The sequence below is a fragment of the Anoplolepis gracilipes genome, unplaced genomic scaffold (genome assembly GCF_047496725.1).
Source record: "Anoplolepis gracilipes unplaced genomic scaffold, ASM4749672v1 Contig20, whole genome shotgun sequence".
In the NCBI taxonomy this organism is placed as follows: domain Eukaryota; kingdom Metazoa; phylum Arthropoda; class Insecta; order Hymenoptera; family Formicidae; genus Anoplolepis; species Anoplolepis gracilipes.
The window spans coordinates 533,385-551,398 of NW_027328668.1; the positions used below are offsets into that span (position 1 = coordinate 533,385).

Consider the following 18,014-nt stretch of genomic DNA (forward strand, 5'->3'; position numbering starts at 1 on the left):
TATATATATATATATATGTGTGTGTGTAACATATATTATAAGAAACTAAATATGTACATAAAGGGAACTAAAGAAAAACTAACCAGAACAACATATCAGAGATTTTTATTATACGAAGTTCAGCAAGAAAGTCCATCCGCCTTGAAATATATAATATTCTTATATTTACTGTTATTACATCTGTACACAAAATTGAGTCGTCTAGGGATAGCCATTATAATTAAGAAATTATATCACTACATTGGTATACACTTCTATATGCATGCAAAAAAATATCAGGTTGTCTTACATAAAATATCGAATTCAATAATAAAACAATTTCTGTAATTTGTCATGTCGCCACCGTCAAATCAGAGTTGCACGGCGAGTACTCAGGAGAGAATTAGTTTGTTTTATCACGTACGAAATTTTATTCAATTGTATTGGAAATTGAAAAATTAAATTTGTAAATATAAAAAATATTATAAACTTATTAATTTTTATATTAAACAGTTAAAAATATCTTTTGTATTTGCGACAACCCAATATCAAGTACATTGGAACATTTCAGAGATCGGTAATATGACATTCTGCTGGCAGAAGTGCAAAAATTAAGAGATGCACTCGAGGCCTATCCCCAGCACATCATGTATATAAGTGTCAGGTCAGAGTATAACAATAATCAGCGATTTACAAAAATTGTAATAAGTTGATTTAAAAAAATTGAGCTAATCTTAATATCTATGCTTACATTATGTTTAGAACATACACACATATTTCGACTGGACAGTCAGTCGGCGTAACCCATCGAACACAAAATGCACCGGCAAAATGAAAAAATGACGGTGACAATAATTTATTTCCGGCAAACGTAAAGCGTCATCAATGTCTAACTTCAGGGGAGGAAGGAAATAGCAGTTCTTTGTTAAATTATTTATCTTAATCCATCTTTTCTTTCTTCGTCTCTGTCTTATATTTTATTATTCCGACCATACTCCAAAATCTGCTTGTGATAAAATAGAAGATATCTGAAAAGCAAAAACTTTAAACAATGACCAAGATTTTCTTTTTTATATCTTTTATGTGAAAAGAATACAAAAAAGATATAAATCCAAAAATTTTAATAATTTTAGATTATTTATTTTTATTCTTTCTAAGTATAGTGCCTATTATTTTACCCTTCACTAGTCAAGACATCCTTCAACCTAGCTTTTGTAATTAAATGATCATCACATTTGAACCATTGATCCCTCTGTTGTCTGATGAAAGCAGTATAATGTCCAGTCTCTAAAGAACCCTTGTGATTTATCACAGCAAATAGAGAGTACCTATTATTAACAATTAGATTTTTAATTTAAAATAGGGCAAGTTTTTTAATTCATCGATTAATCAATCGCATAAAGCGTCAATACAGCTATACATGCTGCATTTACGCATCATGCGATTGAGCAATTGATGAATTAAAAAATTCGCGTAGTAAAACAATATACTTGATTAAACGAATGAGAACAAAAAAGAATTAAAAATTAATTCATGTGGATTATCACTACCTATTATCACTGAAAGTCATATTCTCTCCATTTTTTGATAAACCATCCATCAGAGCGCTATTGTTGTTACCATTACGCTTGTGCGACATAAACGGTGTCATGTCTAGTTGTTCTGGGAAAGAGATGAATGTGGAAATCTTCTCCTTTTTACATATCTTATCTTGGATGCTAGAGTGTTCAAAACGTTTTAAATGAAAACTAGCCACGATTGGCAACTGCTTCATTGTTAGCTGCTTCGTGCTTTCCTGATAAGTCTCACAATTGCTACATTTGATCTTTACGGTAGAACCCAAATGCTCAGCTCTAGTAAATCTTTCCAAACAATCTAACAGAGAAGTAGGAAGCCCAGATGAATCGGAACCAGAACTATCAGCAGCCGGACCTAGATCCAAAGATATATCCCAAAATGGATCTATTGTAGTAGACACTCCGCTAAAACAACAAATTGAGGTACTTTGAAACAAATTTATATATGATATATTATACATTTACTTTTCTTATGGACTAGATACGCTTTCTCTAAAGATGAAAAATTAACATACTTGCAAACCTGGCATACAACATCGCTTTGAAGGCCTCCAGTAAATATCTGATCAATGATGCAATTGCAATGATGAGGATTATCTTTGACTAATATTGGAGCGGCTTCGCAATGTCTATGAAGAACGTCCAGTGTGGCAATAAAGAATTCGTGGGCATCTTGCTGCTCATAGCCCGCCAGATGTTTGACATGTGTCCAAATCAGATGAAGAAGTTTATGAAGCGTCAGTGGTGCCTTGTTGCCTGAATAAAATTCCTGGAATAAATGGGATACTTCGCAGACCAGACAGCGACTCGGTTGTGGGCAGTGATGACGGTCAGCAAGGAAGTAATCTCGTAACAAGGGAGTATGAATCAGCACTTGTACGATGCAATTCATAAAACAGGTTTGTCCGAGATTGATTAATCCTCTTAAACCTATAGGTCAAAACAAAATAGATTTTTATACTGTTATATAAGAAGTGACAATTGGATCTTAATTATCAAATTATGTTATTCATCTCTGAAAATGATATGGTATGCGACTAAATCAAATTTAAAATTGTACAGATACACTTAACATTAACTCTATTTAGATATTTAGATTAAATGCTAAAAGTTTTTCTATTAAATACCTATAGTGGTATTTTCTACGACACGTCTTCGGCGCGGGTGTTTTCTGAGCAATTCTGCTTCTATCTGTGAGGGTTCCCACGCCCGGTAAAACTCCCCGAAGCTCAAGGATTTTGCTGACTCGCTCCATTGTACCTTTGCCACTGCTAACAACTCTCTGTCATATACATAATCGCCACATTGGAAGCACAAGATATTTCCATAACATAGATCCACGGCTAAAATCAATTAGTTGTAAAATAATAGAATATATATAAATAATAAATAGAATTAAGATTTATATTGTATAATTTTATTTTTAATAACGTTTGGATATATAAAATAGTTAAAATTAAAATTTATTTCGTTACCTAAAAAATGTTTCTTCGTTTTTGCATGCTCTTGTATGTGACCTTTTATATAGCAACCAAAGAATATACAATGAAGACAAGAATGTAGACGATCCTTGTATGTTTTACATATGTGACATAAACAGCTCACAGCCTGTAAAATAAAATGTTCAGTATTGATTTCATTTTTTTATGTTTTACTTTACTTTGTGTATACATACATTATATATATATGCACATTTAATAATCTTAAAATGCATATAAAAGATAAGATTAAATATGTAGAATAGTCACTACCTTATCAATTTTAAGCTTAATTAGAACAATTTTTTTAAATTATAATTTTTAACAAAGTCTCGTGCTTTTAACACAGTTCTATATTTTTATATAATATTACATTCCTTATTTTACCTTAAATATATATTTCTTTATTAAGATAATTCATTCATCTTTCAATTCATTCTTTGGTTCTTCTATTCATTGTTACAATTAAACATAAATGTTTAACTGCAAGTCAAGATGGCAATAGAAAAATATTTTTCATAATTTAATAATCATCTCATAAAAAAGGAAAATGCAAAATATAGTTTTCTTTATATAAAAATATTATTGTTTATTTCTATACAATAAGTGCTTTCCATTTAGCGACACAAGTTGATGTCATTTTATCTTTAGTATCACATGTTGAAAAAAAACAGAAAGATACTTGTGTCGATTTGTATTGCTAAATGGAAGACATCTAATATGCAACATTCAAAACTTAATCAATCTTCCTAAGAAGCAATTTTTTTCAAAATTAAAGATCTGTGATCTAAAATTATAATCTTTTTTATTTATCACAATTATATATGTTCATTCTCTCTCTCTCTCTCTCTCTCTCTCTCTCTCTCTCTCTCTCTCTCTCTCTCTCTCTCTCTCTCTCTGACATACACAAACATAAAATTTTATTTAAATAAATTCTGATATATAACTAAAATAAAAATAAAGTAAAAGTTATTAACTTTACTAACAAATAAATTTTAAATAAAAAATTAATTGTTAATAATGTTAATTTTATTAATAATTTGACAAAAAATTTGTCCAATTTTAATTAGTAACTCTTCAACATATTTAATATATTATATAAATATTTATAAAAATATTAAGGGGATGCTAGATTACCGACCGAGTTTAACCTAACGAAACAATATATTTGCTTAATGTAAAAGTTGCAATTTATACACATAAAAATGAATAAATAGGTTCTCCCGGGACAGAATTGCATGAAAGAATATTTGTGACCTTTTAGAAATGAGTTTAGAAGCCTAGATAAAAAAAATTTCGTTGCAGAAAATGTTGTACGCCAACAATATTTTCTGCAACGAAATTTTTTTTATCTAGGCTTTTAAACTCATTTCTAAAAGTTCACAAATATTCATTCATGCAATTCTGTCCCGGGAGAACCTATTTTATTTTATGTGTATAAATTGTAACTTTTATATTAAGCAAATATATTGTTTTGTTAGAACTCGATCAATAGTCCAGCATCCTCTTAATCATTTAAAAAATGCTTATTTTGCACTTTTATGTGCATTACGCTCATATTAACATAAATAAACCAATAACCATAAATTTATAACCAATAATTGTAAAATTTATTGAATATACTAAGTGACAACACAATAAACATCTTAACTTGTTGAAAAACAATAATTTTGTACATTATTCTATTTGCAGACTTTAAACACTTAAAATGTTTTTTTAATGGAATGATTGACCAATCAGAATAAAGGAGATTTCTTTGTTTGATTGAATGATTTAAATTGTTTATGACTTTAGAATATATATACGTATCAAATTAAAATAAACAAAGCAGAGGAAAATATAAAATAAAACAGACAAGAGATACTTATAGATTTAAGGGAGAATGGATCAATTATGTCAAAAGTTAATAAATAAATTTCAAGATTCATAAATTTGACACTGCAAAAACTTTTTGCAATATAAAATTAATAATCAATTTATGAGTTAAAGTAAAAAATTTGTCCTGTAGAAGATAAATTAATCTTAAATCGTAAATATTACCTTATATCAAACTAACTTTTTTAGTAACTATTATTTTATAAAATGAAAATTTTATAGAATAAACTGTGCACAAAAATTCATAAAAATAAGTTTTAGATGAGGGGTACTGAGGTCACTGAGGTAATTTTTGTACAAGGGCTAGGTAATTCAGCGGCAATCCCAACAAAATTTTGGGTAAGGTTATTTTTGGTAAATCTAAATAATCTTTAGCGTTAAAATAATTTAAAGTAAAATTTCTTTTTCAAAATTTATTTTTAATTTGAGATACTATTAGGTAATCTTAAGTAATCCGAGATATAATTTAAGGATAATCCGTATCAAAGGGTAATTTTTGTATATTATAACTGTTAGTGACGAATCCCTCAGTTTTAGATCTATAGGATAAATCTTAACTTGAACTCAACAAATTAATTATTAATTTTATAGTTTGAAAGGTTAAAAGTGCCTAATGTCAAATTCATAATTCTTAAAATATACTTTCGATGGTAACTGATAAAATTCTTCCTTAAATAAGTGAGCAGAAAAGACCCAACGAAAATCAAGCGGAGAATCTCGAAAAATGCTCGATAAAGAATCCGAATTTTATATCGTACGCGAGAAAGAGGTAGAACATATATATACCTTTCTGACACGTGCCTCGGTCGATGTACTAGTCACAAAATACGAGTGTATCACTTTGTACGGCTGGATACCTTTGGCTGCTTTAAAATTATTCAAATGTATGCAACCATGGTCGCTCATCTCAGGCTGGCAGGAGCAACGCCAACACGACCGCACGTTCTCCTCCTCCCCCTTCCCCTCGTCCGCCCTTTTCTTATCGACTCCGGATATTCGATGATGCCGTCGACAATCCTCGAGATCTTGCGATGGCACCGTGAATACGATGTACGAAACGATCCTCCGATAACGACGGCAACGACGTGAGGGGCGTAGCTCACTGCTGGCCTTGGCAGGAGCGCGCGTATTGTTGACATGGAAAAGAGAGTGGGCCTAGGGAAAATGAAAAAAAAGGTACGAGGAGAAGCTCCGAACTCGCTACTTCCGTTCACGTGCGAGAACGTAATCGGTCTTCTTCTTCCAAGTATTTAATTTAGAGACCTACGTTGACCCAAAAAGAGGGGTCTAATCTGGCCGTCGATAGGTGAAAATAAGTAAACAAAAAATGAATGAATGTAAAAAAAATATAAGAAATATGATATTCTCAAAATCCTTTTAAGAAGAGAACAAAAATAAAAAATAAGAACTAAACACATTTGAATACATCCACTCCCCTTCACGGGCGGCAACAAACTATGTTGAACTAGGTACGTGATCGTCGAACTCTGCTCGTGTCAATCGTGGTGAAAGAAGGGGGAGGGGGAGGGGGAGGGGGAGGGGGAGAGAGAGAGAGAGAGAGAGAAAGAGAGAGAGAGAGAGAGAGAAACGCGACAAGTAATGGCGAGCGAACAAACGAACGAGCGAGAGAAACAGAGAGAGAGAGAGAGAAAGAAAGAAAGAGAGGAAAACAATAGCAATTATAACACACTATAGGTTTCTTACTCTCGCTTCAATTCTCGTCTTTTTAATATATCCCACGTTCTCCGACTTCGCTCTGATCCGATCACGGACATCAACCGGTCACTGTCGACGCCGGCAAAAGAAGCGTCATCTGGCAGATGCCGATAACGTCATAGAGCTTTTGCCATAGACATGGTAAGAATAGACTGGCCATAGTCAGAGTGGGGGTAAGTTCAGGTAGAAAAAAACACACTCTGAATGGCTTGATGCGTTCTCTCTCTTTTTCGCGCATGCGCAAAGCTCAGCTCCATAAAGTTAGCCGAATCACTTTGATTTTTTTATAATTAAAATTAACTAATCGTTTGGTGGTAGTTTGGTGGTGATTGGTAGTCTAATTAAAACGTTTGGTAGTTAATCGTTTTTTTTTAATTAAATAATTAAAATTTCGAAGTAAAGTTAGCCGAATATTTTTATTTTTCGTCCAATCGAGTTAAACAAGAGCTTATTCGATGCAGAATCGTTAGGTCGTCACGAATAAATTTTTTACAACGTTTGGTGGTTCATAGTTTATCCGAAAAATGAAAAAAATCATGTGCGGTAAAATGACGACATGACTGTAAAATTAGCCGCATCAATATATTTTTTTATTAAGCAATTTTGTCCAAATTGGTCTTACATGATAGAAAATCGTTTGGTAGTAATTGGTAGTCCAATTAAAACGTTTGATGGTTCATCGTTTTTTTTAATTAAATAATTAAAATTTTGAAGTAAAGTTAGCCGAATATTTTTATAAAAAAATCAAAGTGATTCGGCTAACTTTATGGAGCCGCAAAGCTCTCTGAAAAAGAGAAACAAGGGCCGGTATTCATAGTCCGTTCATGTATATAAGATCATCTTAAGACATGTTTTTAGTCGACTTAAGACTACGTTCAGCCAATCAGATGGTCGAATAGAATTTTAAGGCCCGTATTCTGAGCTCACATTTATCGCTAAATGTGCCTCTAAATGTGCCTTAGATGACGCGCTAAATGTGACAGTATTCTAAGCGTACATTTAACAGTGCATTTAGAGGCGGACCGCCATGTTTAGCCTAAAAGCGCAACTTTATGGTGAAAATCCTATTCTGAGCCACATTTGTAGCACATTTATGCCATATCGATAGATGCGCCGCTAAATATGGTCGGAGGCACCTTTTAGCAAGATAAAAGCACTCTGTGCGTAACAGTTACGGTACGATTGACAAGTTTAATTGATTTTATATGATTGATTTTGTTAATAAAATAGATATATATCGAGTTTCTTACAATTAATAGAGATTTTACACAACAATAATTTTGATATTTAGGCACTTTAAAAATTTTCTTTATCTTAACAGTGCATCAGTGTGTAAAGCAAAGTATATAAATTGCGAAAAGTTAATACAATAGTACTAAACTAGAAAAGTACATACAAAAGTACAAAATAAATACAAAAATATATACAAAAGTTCGAAAGTAAATAATCATGGATGTATTTTGGAAGATACTGATCATGCGATTGGAGTTCGGGAAATAAATGCAGTACGTGAACTTGAGTCGCGAATGTTTCGAAATAGAATAGATGCTTTTGAAATTTATAATGAAGTTGTAAATTTATCTTATGGCGCGTAATTGACCGCGCGACGACCAATCACAGTGCCGCCATAAACGAGCAATTCGCATGATGTATGACATGATAGTCAAAATGTACCTCTAACTTAAAGGCGCTATAAATGTGCGGTGAGAACTTTGACTATACAAGTAAAGTGCTTACAGCGCTATAAAATACCAACGATAAAACGGCGAACTAAAATGTGACGTCATGTCTGTTGCTATCTAAAAAATAAATACTGAAAAATTAAATGAAATAGATACAGGGTACGATATAGATGACATACCTATGCATATAATAAATTCTGTATCTGCGCATACAGCCAAATATATTGCAGGTTTCATTGAAAAACAAATATTAATAAAGATTAAATGTAATACTTGTTGTCAATTATTAAATGAATGTAACGAAGTACCATCCTCAATTATAAAAAGAAAGAGTTTCGACTTTTTGCGATATCCGAGAGTGGATACATTAATAATTTTAACAGCTGCGGAAAAAATATTCAATTTTTTTAGATTAAAAAATGAATTAAAAATTAAGAACGTTATGCAAAAAATGATTATACTTACCTTAAGATACATTAATATGTCCAAAATATTTATTATTTTTGATTATCATGTAAAAGATATGGATCTTATGAAAAATCATAAATATTTCATAATTAAGTTAATATTAAGCATTTTTTTAAAGTTAAATTAAGTTATTTTGGCAAAGAAAGTACATTAAATCAGTACAAAACATTCGTGAGGCACACGCTAACGAAAACTGTTATTTTTTCTGATCAATAGGATAAGTATATAAAAATTTTATAAAATGTAAAAAATAAAAGAAAAAAATATAATAAATATTATATCTAATAATTTTTTCATATTATATAATAAAATTTATCTAATAAAATTTAAAGTATTATTATTTTTTTTACAATTAATATTACTTTATGATTTGAATCTCCAGGGGTTTTGGTATTTGACCTGTCAATGAATGTTGGCTGAAAGACCTCTCACTTGCTCTAATGGGAAAAGTGGGAGTATTAGCAGTCTATACTTATATAGTCAAAGGGTGAGAATATGACGGATTTTAGTCGTATTACCAGAACATTTATCAGCACCTCTAAAAGTGATCTATAAATGTGCCACTAAATATACGCTTAGAATACGAGCCTAAGACTTTACTTAAGACGAGCTTAAATATAAGAACGGACTATGAATACCTATGATATATATGTACATACAAATGTAACATACGGGGTCTCAAGCCGGTATTCATAGTCCGTTCTTACATTCAAGTTCGTCTTAAGTAAAGTCTTAAAATTCTATTCGGCCATCTGATTGGCTGAACGTAGTCTTAAGTAAACTAAAAACATGTCTTAAAATGATCTTATATATAAGAACGGACTATAAATACCGGCCATAGTTCGATCTTATATTTAAGATCGTCTTAAGATCTCGTTTAACCAATAAAATGATGCTATACGACTAATTGATTGGTTGAACGGGATCTTAAGATGATCTTAAATATAAGGTCAGACTATGAATACCGACCATAGTAAAAAATACAGTCGGACCTCTTATCCTAAGACCCTCTTATGCTACGAAACCTCTTATCCTACGACAAAAAATCTTCTCATACTACGACTGCGAAAGGGGAATTATACCCTCACTCTCAAATTTTTGTCGTAGGATCAGAGGTTTAAGGGGAAGATTCCGGACTGAAAATGTCGTAAGATAAGAACTCCGACCACAGACTTCTATATACAACTAGACTGCTAACTCCGGCAAAGTACATAACACCGAAAAGTATGTACAAACTTATGCGCATGCGTCATCATTAGTAGGATGACAGTCACGCTGATTGGTTGAATTTAAAGCAATAACTGCGTTCAGCAGAGAAAGTAAATCAGTGAGCGCTTAGTAATTCTTTATTGTGATTGGTTTTTGCACTTAGATCCATCGAAGGTCTAAATGCAAGAACCAATCACAATAAAGAATCACTAAGCTCTCACTGATTTGCTTTCTCTGCTGAACGCAGCCAATGTCACTCACACACGAGTTTTCTATAGTAGCCATATTATATATCTATCCCCTCCTTTTCTCTATTCTACTAATGTTGTACATATTTTTCGGGGTCACTTTTTAGGTCTAATATATAAGGAAGTTAGCCGTCTAGTTATAGTATAGAAGTCTGTGTCCGACTGTACATATATACATCAAAGAGAAACCTGAGAAGGGTCATGCCGCCGTTTTTCAGGGAACGCTTTTTCTCCGCCGTACAGTGGCGCTAACTGGATTCATTTTACGGCCGGCGGAATTACGTGGCTGGATCCCAAAGAGTAAAAAGAAACAGGAGGGAATGTATCGGTGGTGGGGACTAGCCAAATTGCTGACGGAAGCCGCCATTTTGAGTGTCCACTTTTTTGACGCTTATTAGCATCGTCTGCAGCTGTTGTTAGACACATGTGCGTATTATTTTGCACAATTAAGTCTAAAGAAAATAATGAAATAAAATGGTACATTGTCAGGCTTGTGGCATAACAACAACAGCGCGAAATTATGGCATAACATTTCATCGGTTAGTAATTGTCATTAATATAATAACAAGAATGTTTTGAAGGTTATGTTTTATTTAGATATACAATTTTCAAATCATTAGATCCACATAAAATTATTAGATAATTGAGTGAGGCCCAGTTGCACACAAATCGATTGGACACAAACTGGTTTGATTGGCTAATCATGCTGGTGACCCTATAAGCATCAGTTGATATGATTGGTTGTGTCGAATCGGTCTGTGCGCAACTGAGATCCTTCCGATAATTTTTTACAGGTTCCCGAAAAACGAAAATCAAAAATGTGCTTGGATAAATTTTATTAAGAAGCACAAAGGGTTACACGAAATACAAAACTTCAAATGCACAATGATCTGTTCGCAACACTTTGAGGAATCATGTTTTGACAAAACCTCCACTGTGAAAGTTCGTTTGAAACCGTTTTCAATACCAACAATATATATTTTGAGATCAAAATACGTAAGTATTAATAAAATACTGGAAAAAGTGAATGTTATTCTATACTAGAAATATAGTATTGCAGTATAAGATTAACTTAGTTCACTTTACTTAGTTATTACAATATAAAAATAATTATAAAAAATAGAATAATTTTTATATATACAATAGTATATACAATAATAGTATACAAATTTATATCAGTAAAAAACCAAGAAAAAAGATTAGCTTGTTTCAGTTAATATTGTCATTATTACATTATTATTGACAAATGTTATGGAAACTACTGGACATCATGCAGTGTAAATGTAAAATAAAAGTTCCATGATAGTAAAATTTAATGAGTAACAATAATATATCTCTTTGCAGGAAAAAATTAGTAAATCAGTCAGTGCACTGACAATACCTTTGCAGACAGAAAATATTAATGAAACATCTTTAATAGATACCACAGCAACTAGCACATCGACAATAGATACAGCACTGGTAGAATGTTCCGATATAGATATTTCTAAACTTAATGAAGAATCAGCTGATATTAATACATTGCAAACGGATGTATCACAACTCAGCGATGTAAATGATATAGAATCTCCACCATCTAATAGAAATGTCAACATAGAATCGTTGCCTTCCACTAGTATATTTAGTCATGAAACTGATATTTCATTGCAAATTTTACCAAGCGATACGTCGAAGAAAATATTAAAAAATAAAATTGCATCGTTGGGATGGTTACTTGCTGAAAAATCGAATGCTATTAGAAAATTGCAAAAAAAAAATTGGAATCAACAAAAACAAATATTCAAATTAAAATCTGTTATAAAAAAGATTAATAATAAAAACTTGATATGAAGTGATAATGTTTATACAATAATGCAAGAGTTTGGACTAAATGAGCAACTGATTAATAGATTATTTAAAAAAACAACTAATAAAGGCACTATTTCAAAACAATGTCAAGAAAAAATCAGAAAATTCGCTATAACACTACACTTTTTTTTCAGGGAAAGCATATAATTATGTGCGTAAGAAATTCAATAATTCAATAATTTGCGTTCCAAAACTAACTTTAGTCAACCTCGGAGGTTATTGATGTGGTAGGGGATGCGGTAATCTGAAGAGGAAAGAAACTAAGGAGGGAGCATATCGGTAGTGGGGGTACGATTCACTTAGAACGGAAGTAATTGGGCAGCCATCTTAGAAACCGACTTTTGTGACATGCGCAATGCGCATGTTTTCTATAGCTATAACGTATTTTTATGCTGTATATTTGCTTATACATACCTATTTTAAAGAAAATAAGAATTAAAGAACAAAATGGTATATTGTCAAGCGTGTGGCGTATCCAACAAAGCATGAAATTATGGGATAACATTTCATCGGTTTGTTAATAACTTAAATAAAAATAATGATCATTTAATAATTTACAGGTTATCCTTTGTGTCTAAGAGGGTAAAAAGAAACTTTTTTCTTGTTTTTTTATCCTTTGTTTATGTATAATATAATATTAAAATTATAGCTTTAATCTGATTTACTAAATATTTTTTTACGAAGAACAGATTTCCAAAAAACGAAAGTCAAAAAAATGCCTGGATCAGTTTTATAAACAAGAACAAAGGATTGAATAAATGTAATGTTTCGGTATATACAAAGTTTATACCATATTTACTTAATAAATGTAATCTAAATTTAATATTATTTTAGTTACTTAATTTACTTTTTTCAATTATATTTCATTTTCTAAATAAAATAAAAAATATTCTGTCCAAAAATAAAATTTTATTCAAAATAAAATAAAAAGTATTTTATTCAAAACTTTATTCCATTCCCTATTTTTATCGCCTACTCTCAGAATCCATAATTGAAATTAATATATAAGTTATTTCCATCATATTGTAATGAAAACTTATTCAATTTTGGCGCTCATGAGCGGCCATCTTGGGCACCGACTTTTATATATAGCATATCCGTCCCCATGCTAAAACCAAATGCTCCCTCCTTAGTTTCTTTCCTCTTTGGTAATCCAAGGTAACAGTTGTTTTGGAACGGGTTTTAGGACCATAGACATCATGGGCGTTTTCCAGCAAAGACACAGACGATACAGTGTAACACAGTGTCCATTAGTGTAAGTGAGACACAACGAATGTTCTCCCTTACACTAATGGACACTGTGTCGTCTGTGTCACTTGCTGTAAAACGCCCATATATTGCTATGTTAGGACACACAACGGTAAAAGCAAATATGGCAGAAAAAAAAGAAGAGACTTCTAGCACTCGGAATTTTTAATGCGTGTAAACATTTTATGAGTATTATTACAGAATGGGAAAGTGACAGTAATACTGACGGCGACGAAGAATTTATACGAGAAATAGTTTATAGAATTTATTTTACTTTGAATTTCCTCTATGCAAAGGTTAAAAAATGATATTATCTCTAACAATGGTGGTAATTAAAAAAGAAATAGACCTTAAAAACATGTACAAACATAATAAATTAAAAAACTAACACAAAAAGTATAGAATTTAATTTTTTCATTTTAACCTATATTACTTACTCATTTTATCATAAACTAATAGATTAATACTGGGACTTTTAAGTATTTCTTGATTTATATCGCGTGCTAATGAGTGACGTCCTTTTACGAGTTTAATACTATTCATTTTATTAATATTAATCATCTATGATACCTAACTAAAATAATCTATTGAAATAATTCAAATCCTGTGGCGAAATTCTCTAACGTCTTAGATCCGAATTCATATAGGGCACGTTCGGGGAGACATTATTAGCGCTAACAGCGTCGTTCTATCTTTGTTCAACTTTTAATGAGTAACAAAGATAGAATGACGCTGTTAGCGCTAATAATGTCTTCCCGAACGCGCCCATAGTCGTTTCTCAAATGCGACCATTTCATTGGTTGAATAGGATAGATTTAAAAAATTCTTAAGGGTCGACAGGAGGCACTGTGAAGACTCCTATCGGCCGGCTGCGAACTACTGTTTTGCAAAAACAGTATTACACCCAAAATACAAAGAGAATCTTAATAAAATTGTGATATTCGTAATCAGTAAGATATTTCGCAGGTCGCTACAGAGCAATTTTTTGAGAAAAAGATCGAAATGAAATTTCCAAAAATGTGCTGCTGATCGCGAAAGTTACCGCAGTCAGGTGTAGCTGCGCCTTGAATTCGAAATCAATTTATTATAAATTTTTTAGAGTCAAAAATGCAAAATCTGGCTCTGTAGCGACCTACGTTATTATATAAAGAATATATAAAAAAAGTTTCACAAAGAAATATAACTTCTTTATGAGCTAAATATTGTAGAAGCGGATATCTGCACCTAAGGTACAGCTAACGAATCGATGTTGGTAACATCGCTTGCTAAGGAGAGACAATGAAAAACAATAACGTCGTCTTTGTCTCTCTTAAAATGCAATAATGTTTGTACGTATACAGACATACACCAATACATTGAATAAGAATTCATTTCTCAATGTTGGTGACAGTGACTTTGGAATTTTCTTGCCGGTCCTGTCGACCCTTAAGTCTTAAGATTTGAGAATTGACTATGAATTCTGGAGCGAAGCCCAGTTGCACACAGACCAATTGAACACAAACTAGTTTGATTGGCTAATCGTGCTAGTAACCCTAAGCATCGGTTGATATGATTGGTTGTGTCCAATCGGTCTGTGCGCAACTGGGATCCTTCTTGAATTCGGACCTTAGCGACAAATGTTATTTTTTCTTAAACCAGAAACACGTAAATTCCGTAATCGTAATTTTAGCTATAATCGTAAAAATCGACCAATAACGAGCGTCCATTGATGGCGTCTCAACGGCGATGCCGTCAATGGACGTTCGTTATTGGTTGATTTTTTCGGTTACAGCTAAAATTACGATTACGGAATTTACGTGTTTCTGGCTTTATCGTTTGCCTTGGTAACTTTTACAACTTCTCGATTTTGATCGGTCGTAAAAGTTACCTCCGTGGTCGACCAACCTACTGATTTGGAACGATATGTTAAACTTCCTGAGTAGTCACCGCGGCCATATTGAAATCGTGACGTCACAAGCGAGAAATAGCGAGAAATGATACCCTGATTTATGTTGCGACTGACATGTAAATAAAAACATATTTCAACGAAATAATACTACCAATCTCTTCAGCACACCTGTGCACAAAAATGGACGGCTGGTAATCCTTTCTCCTGACAATTAATAAATAACTGTAAATTGTCCGAAATGAAATGCGGAAAAACACGTAATTTAACAACTGTCGAAAAGAGAGGAAAATGTTACTTTACACAGTTTATTCCTTACACAGCTTGGCAGCCGTCTATTTTCATCAGTTTTATAAATACGTTGCACATCACAATACTAGCAAAAAGCAAATAATTACGACGTAGGTCGCAACATAAATTGGGGTGTCATTTCTCGCTTCAGACATATTTCCCAAAAGAGAGAAACAGACAGAACTAGATGTCGCCACCGTCGACATCGAAGTTTCGCGGCGAGTCAGGAGCCCAGGAGGCACTGTGAAGACTCCTATCGGCCGGCTGCGAACTACGGATTCGTTTTTGTCGTATTACAGCTAAAATTTAGAGAAAATCGCAATAAAATTATGATATTTTTAATCAGCAACATTGTCCGCATGTTCCTAAAGAGCGATTTTTTTGAAAAAAGGTCGAAATAAAATTTCCAAAAATGTGCTGCTGACCGCGGATCAGGTGTAGTTGCTCCTTGAATTCGAATTAAATTTATTATAAATTTTTAAGAGTCAAATTGCAAAATCCGGCTTTCTATAGAAACCTTCCAATTTTTATAAAGAATATATTAAAACAAAATTCATAAAGAAATAGTACTTTTTCAAAGCTAAATACGAAAAATTAGAATATCGCTATCTGTACCTATAATAGAGCTAACGAATCGATGTTGGTAGCACCGCTTATTAAGGAGAGACAATGGCTGCGTTCAGCAGAGAAAGCAAATCAGTGAGCGTTTAGTGATTCTTTATTGTGATTGGTTCTCGCAGTTAGATCTTCGTTGGATCTAAGTGCAAAAACCAATCAGAATAAAGAATCACTAAACGCTCGCTGATTTGCTATTTCTGTTGAACGCAGCCAATGAAAGACAATAATGTTGTCTTTGTCTCTCTTGAAATGCAATATTTGTACGTATACATACACCAATACATTGAATAAGAATTCATTTCTCAATTTTGGTGACAGTGACGCTGGAATTTTCTTGTCGGTCCTGTCGACCTTTAAGGGTCTACTGTCACCAACATTGAGAAATGAATTCTTATTCAATGTATTGGTGTATGTCTGTATACGTACATCATTGCATTTTAAGAGAGACAAAGACGATGTTATTGTCTTTTATTGTCTCTCTTTAGCAAGCGATGCTGCCAACTCAATTTTTTACAATTAGCTGCACTTGCACTTTAGGTACAGATACAATATTCTATTCGGTAATATTTTGCCTCGAAGAAGTATTTCTTTATAATACTTTTTTTGCTACATTCCTTTTAAGTTTATTATCCCGCTAAAGAGCCGGATTTTGCATTTTGGCTTTAAAAAAATTTATAATAATTACAATCGGTGCACCTGGTCTATATACTTCATTCACGATCAGTATACCTTATTCATGTCAATTTTATGAAATTTTATTTTAAGCCTTTTTTCCAAAAAATCGCTCTTTAGCGGGCTGCGAGAAATCCTCCTGAATAAGAATATCATTGTTAAATATGATTCTTTCATATTTATAGCCGAAATATCGTCGAAAAGAATTTGTAGTTTCGAAGTCTCCGCATGAGGTCTCCACCGTGGGTCTTCTCGACCCTTAAGCCGTAAGAAATTAACCAATTACAATTGACTTTAGAGAAGAATAATGAATATGATTAGTTCATTTCTTACGACTTAAGGCTTACTACAGCTATTGTAGACCCGGCCTTAAGCAAAGTACGTTTTATGTAAAAAAAAAACCTATAATAGCTATTTTTTCACAAGTGCTTTGCTATATTTATATCAACCAGAAATATTACTGTTGTTAACGGTCATACCACGTTGTAAAGCACCAGTTCTCGTCCGATCACTGAAGTTAAGCAACATTGGGCATGGTCAGTACTTAGATGGGTGACCGCTTGGGAACACCATGTGCTGTTAACACTCCTCTTTTTTGCAAATTTAAATATTGATATATTTTTTTGTTTTAAATACATACTTAAATTATTGTGAAAATTAAAATTTATTTTATTAATAGTTGTCTTGAAATTTTTAAATTATAAATAAATATATAGAATGTTTCATAAAACCTTTCGATTAAAATAATATAGTACTATTATTACGAAGAGCAAAGAGTCTCTGAATATATATGTAATAAAGGTGGATATGTTCTTAATTTTTTGTAATGCGATTCACTTACAATTAGTAGAACCGGCTACAATGAATTTATACTTGTGGCTATGCTTATGTATTTTTATATAGATTGGAAATTCAGATACCGTACGTATGCGCTATGGTATCTGGCCTTCTGCTTACGGCTTCTGCAATTTTATGTGCTTCCACCTTAATTTGAATAACCAATATGCTAAATAAAGTGTTTTTCAATTTTCCAAACATGCTTCTCGATTAGTGCTTTTTGAATGTCCTCAATCGTGTTAAATCGGTTTTCTTTCAATTGCAACCTTATCTTATTTGGAAAAAGAAAATAGTCTGGCGAACGTTTCCGTCTTATTCAAACTTTTAATTGCAACATGTTGAAAAATTTAGTCCGGGAACTTTCGGGACGCACTTTTGTATAT

At 32.3% G+C, this 18,014-nt stretch overlaps 2 protein-coding genes and 1 non-coding gene across 4 annotated transcripts; 2 read left to right on the plus strand and 1 right to left on the minus strand.

Annotated features, from left to right (window-relative positions):
• Positions 1–226: 226 nt before the first annotated feature.
• LOC140675641 (ubiquitin carboxyl-terminal hydrolase 22-like) lies at positions 227–6,740 on the minus strand. Of its 2 annotated transcripts, none has more exons than XM_072910237.1 (8): positions 6,614–6,740; positions 5,696–6,064; positions 3,032–3,164; positions 2,684–2,899; positions 2,072–2,486; positions 1,530–1,961; positions 1,158–1,307; positions 227–1,007 (listed from the first exon to the last, which is right to left on the minus strand). In XM_072910237.1, the coding sequence occupies exons 2-8, from the start codon at positions 5,813–5,815 to the stop codon at positions 950–952; spliced, it is 1,524 nt and encodes a 507-aa protein (XP_072766338.1). In that variant the 5' UTR covers positions 5,816–6,064; positions 6,614–6,740; the 3' UTR covers positions 227–949. The 2 variants fall into 2 exon arrangements, with proteins under 2 accessions (XP_072766338.1, XP_072766339.1); XM_072910238.1 differs by lacking the exon at positions 6,614–6,740 and adding an exon at positions 6,177–6,396.
• A 3,824-nt stretch (positions 6,741–10,564) lies between these two features.
• Positions 10,565–12,164, plus strand: LOC140675660 (uncharacterized). Its single transcript, XM_072910267.1, has 3 exons — positions 10,565–10,771; positions 11,027–11,228; positions 11,577–12,164. The coding sequence occupies exons 1-3, from the start codon at positions 10,707–10,709 to the stop codon at positions 12,060–12,062; spliced, it is 753 nt and encodes a 250-aa protein (XP_072766368.1). The 5' UTR covers positions 10,565–10,706; the 3' UTR covers positions 12,063–12,164.
• A 5,095-nt stretch (positions 12,165–17,259) lies between these two features.
• Positions 17,260–17,379, plus strand: LOC140675692 (5S ribosomal RNA). The gene has a single exon (XR_012048431.1). It is a non-coding gene; the product is annotated as a 5S ribosomal RNA (ribosomal RNA).
• Positions 17,380–18,014: the final 635 nt, after the last annotated feature.

Coding starts and splice junctions, on each gene's coding strand:
- LOC140675641 (XM_072910237.1), bottom strand. CDS start 5,815: ATGAGCGACCATGGTTGCATACATTTGAATAATTTTAAAGCAGCCAAA. Junction 1,308..1,529: donor ATGACTTTCAGTGATAATAG/GTAGTGATAATC, acceptor TGTTAATAATAG/GTACTCTCTATTTGCTGTGA. Junction 1,008..1,157: donor GATGTCTTGACTAGTGAAGG/GTAAAATAATAG, acceptor TTTGCTTTTCAG/ATATCTTCTATTTTATCACA.
- LOC140675660 (XM_072910267.1), top strand. CDS start 10,707: ATGGTACATTGTCAGGCTTGTGGCATAACAACAACAGCGCGAAATTAT. Junction 10,772..11,026: donor TATGGCATAACATTTCATCG/GTTAGTAATTGT, acceptor AATTTTTTACAG/GTTCCCGAAAAACGAAAATC. Junction 11,229..11,576: donor ATATTTTGAGATCAAAATAC/GTAAGTATTAAT, acceptor ATCTCTTTGCAG/GAAAAAATTAGTAAATCAGT.